Genomic DNA, 3,983 nt, shown 5'->3' with positions numbered 1-3,983 from the left:
TTAACACAAATCTGCTCTTTGAATGGCATCTACTTTTTAGGCTAAGCATGATTTTGGAGATTTAAAAAATAGAATTTATATTTGAGACTTGGAGTTTAAGATCTTTTTTTTTTAATAGATACTATAAAAATTGACATTACTTTCTGACCGATGGAGACAGAAATGAAACAGTTATTACTGGTGTTGGTTCCAGGTCTTTACATTGGTCCTAGTTTCAGTAAAAAGTCTCTTCCTCCTAACTGAAAGACATAAACAGAGACATTCAGAAAAGTCTACATTTTGAGAAGTGGATTTGAAAATTTATATAGTTCTCTTAAGCAGTTTCCTAACAGCTGAAATATTTTAAGCTTCAGCCTTAGACGCCAGGAAGCATGGAACAATCAAAATTTAAAGGAGAAAGTGAAAGCACATTATTTATCAACCTTATCTAAGTTCAAACAAATAAAAAATTAAACATTTAATTTTAGTTAGTATATTAAAGAACTAATAACACTAATGTTTATTTTCCATTGCTAATCCATCTGATATGAATTTTTTCAACAGATAAAAAGGAAGAAAAACTAAATTTGGATAATAGTGTACTTTGCCTGCATGTTCATGGACTTAGAAGTATGTAAGTATAGTTGTAAGTTGTAAGTCTCCCACATAATATTTTCTTTAATTTTTCAGAGTATCTAAATCAGCAGGAAGAACACTTCCAACTCTGCAAAAGTAAGGCACCAAACAATGCATAAGGGACGTTAAAGCCAGTATAACCCCATCCTGGCTTCCCTGATGACTTAGCGGGTAAGGAATCCACCAGCAACGCAGAAGACACAGAAGATGTAAGTTCAATCCCTGGGTTGGGATGATCCCCTGGAGCAGGAAATGACAATTCACTCCAGTATGCCTGCCTGGAAAATCCCATGGGCAGAGCAGCCTGGCGGGCTGCAGTCCATAGGGTTGCAAAGAGTTGGACATGACTGAGAACACATATAACTCCATCCTAACCGGGTCATGGAGCACTGAGTGGGTTCTTACGCCACCACTGCCACCATCTCCCAAAGGCATTTAGCTGAAACCCCTGCAGCGTTTTTTTCTTTTTTTCCTTTTACTAATACCTTCATATCCGTATCTGGACTCAAAATCCTTAGGTCTTATCTCACTAGCCTAAAGGATCAGTAAAATATGTTCAGAGAAAATCTCTCAGGTCTGCCTCTCTAAATGCTACTCTGGGAGTGATTCTTTTATAGCAGTATCAGAAGCAATTTAATATAGAAAGATACTTTCATGAACTGAGCTCCTGAAATTATTCGATTCTTTTCAGCAAAATTATAAGTGTATTGAAACAGTTGCTTTTATTGGAACAATGCAAGTATTTTAAAACAGCCATAATTTTACATTTATGTATATACTTATTCATTCATAAACATGCATCTAGTGCCTGCTACAAGCATTAACTTAAGTACCGAGAATTCAGGGAAAACAAGATAGACCAGTTCTTTGCCTCCCAGTAGAACAGGAGACGGAGAAGGCAATGGCAACCCACTCCAGTACTCTTGCCTGGAAAATCCCATGGGCGGAGGAGCCTGGTAAGCTGCAGTCCATGGGGTCGCAAAGAGTCGGACACGACTGAGCGACTTCACTTTCACTTTTCACTTTCATGCATTGGAGAAGGAAATGGCAACCCACTCCAGTATTCTTGCCTGGAGAATCCCAGAGACGGGGGAGCCTGGCGGGCTGCTGTCTCTGGGGTCGCACAGAGTCGGACACGACTTAGCAGCAGCAGCAGCAGAATAGGAGAAAGACATGCCTATGATCAGTATGAGTCATGCGAGATTTGATTGGCCAAAGTGTGAATAAAGAAGGATGAAATGAACAAAGAGAAGGATGAAATAGAATAAAATTGGCTAAAACAGGAAAGAGCAAGCAGTTGAGGTTTTTCACTTTCAAATGCAGCAAACAACTCAGAAAGTAAGCACCATTGATATAATTTTAAATATTTAAATATATTATAATTGAAATTAATTAATGACAGGCGACTTCATTGTACTTTCAGGGCTGAAATTTCCTGGAATCATTTTAAGAGGAGAAGAAACATTGACTTACCTACCAAAAAAGGAGCTTAAAGAGATAAAGCACCATGGATCTAACTTATATTCCTGAAGATTTATCTAGTTGTCCAAAATTTGGAAATAAATCCTGTCCTCCCACCAACCGCCATTTTCATCTTCGAGTAATAATGTACTCAATTATGATTGGAGCCATGTTCATCACTATCTTTGGAAACTTGGTTATAATCATTTCCATATCACATTTCAAGCAGCTTCACTCTCCCACAAATTTTCTGATCCTCTCCATGGCAACCACAGACTTTCTGCTGGGTTTGGTCATTATGCCATATAGCATGGTGCGATCAGTAGAGAGCTGCTGGTATTTTGGGGATGGCTTTTGTAAATTCCACACAAGCTTTGACATGATGCTAAGTCTGGCCTCCATTTTCCACCTCTGCTCCATTGCTATTGATAGATTTTATGCTGTGTGTTACCCTCTACACTACACAACCACGATGACCATCTCCATGATAAAGTGGGTGCTGGCATTTTGCTGGTCAGCCCCTGCTCTTTTTTCTTTTGGTTTAGTTCTATCCAAGGCCAATGTTTCTGGTATGCAGAACTATGAGATTCTTGTTGCTTGCTTCAATTTCTGCGCACTTGCTTTCAACAAATTTTGGGGGACAATATTGTTCACTACATGTTTTTTTACTCCTGGCTCCGTTATGGTTGGTATTTATGGCAAAATCTTTATTGTTTCTAAACGACATGCTCGAGTTATAGACAACATGCCTGAAAACACAAAGGGGGAAGTGAGAAGAAACTTATCCAAGAGAAAGGATCGCAAAGCAGCCAAGACCCTGGGCATAGTAATGGGAGTGTTTCTAGCTTGCTGGTTGCCTTGTTTTCTTGCTGTTTTGATTGACCCATATCTAGGCTACTCCACTCCCATGATAGTACTTGATCTTTTAGTGTGGCTTGGGTACTTCAACTCCACTTGCAATCCTCTCATTCATGGCTTCTTTTATCCATGGTTTCGGAAAGCTCTTAAATATATAGTGTTAGGAAAAATATTTAGCTCCCATTCAGAAAGTGCAAATCTGTTTCCTGAAGCACATTAATAAAAAGGCCATTACAAGTGAATGGAGTATTGAAAGTGAGATTATTATTATTTTGACCTGAAGCATGTACGTTACATCCCCAGGTCACTGCAAATATTATTTTATTAAATTTCAATAATTCTAGATCCAAGAATAATTTAATAATATAATTCAGATATATAGGTTCAAATTGTGTCTTGAAGCATAATATTCAGTAAGGACTACTTCATTCATTACAGTTTTTATTCCCTGTACTTGTTACATGCACCATGAAATTAAGACATTTGTTCTTTGAAGGAAAGCTATGACAAACCTAGGGAGCGTATTAAAAAGCAGAGACATCACTTTGCTGACAAAAATCCATATAGTCAAAGCTATGGTTTTTCCAGTAATCATGTATGGATGTGAGAATTGGATCATAAAGAAAGCTAAATGCCAAAGAATTGATGCTTTTGAACTGTGGTATTGGAGAAGACTCTTGAAAATCTCTTGGATTGCAAGCAGATGAAACCAGTCAATCCTAAAAGAAATCAATCCTGAATATTCATCAGAAGGACTGGTGCTGAAACTGAAGCTCCAATACTTTGGCTACCTGATGGGAAGAGCTGACTCACTGCACTCATTAGAAAAGACGCTGATGCTGGGAAAGATTGAGGGGGCAGGAGGAGAAGGATTGGCAGAGGATGAGATGGTCAGATAGCATCACTGATGCAATCAACATGAATTTGAGCAAACTCTGGGAGATAGTGGAGGACAGAGGAGCCTGGTGTGCTGCAGTCCATGGGGTCACAAAGAAGCGGACACAACTTAGTAACTGAACAACTATTTGTTGGTAGAAAAGCAAGTGTGC

At 38.6% G+C, this 3,983-nt stretch overlaps 1 protein-coding gene across 1 annotated transcript; it reads left to right on the top strand.

The window, feature by feature from the left end:
• Positions 1-2,105: 2,105 nt before the first annotated feature.
• Positions 2,106-3,154, top strand: LOC129619438 (trace amine-associated receptor 3). Its single transcript, XM_055534680.1, has one exon. The coding sequence runs from the start codon at positions 2,123-2,125 to the stop codon at positions 3,152-3,154; it is 1,032 nt and encodes a 343-aa protein (XP_055390655.1). The 5' UTR covers positions 2,106-2,122.
• Positions 3,155-3,983: the final 829 nt, after the last annotated feature.

Source organism: Bubalus kerabau, chromosome 9, assembly GCF_029407905.1.
Source record: "Bubalus kerabau isolate K-KA32 ecotype Philippines breed swamp buffalo chromosome 9, PCC_UOA_SB_1v2, whole genome shotgun sequence".
Lineage (NCBI taxonomy): Eukaryota > Metazoa > Chordata > Mammalia > Artiodactyla > Bovidae > Bubalus > Bubalus kerabau.
This window is presented reverse-complemented; position numbering and strand designations above follow the sequence as displayed.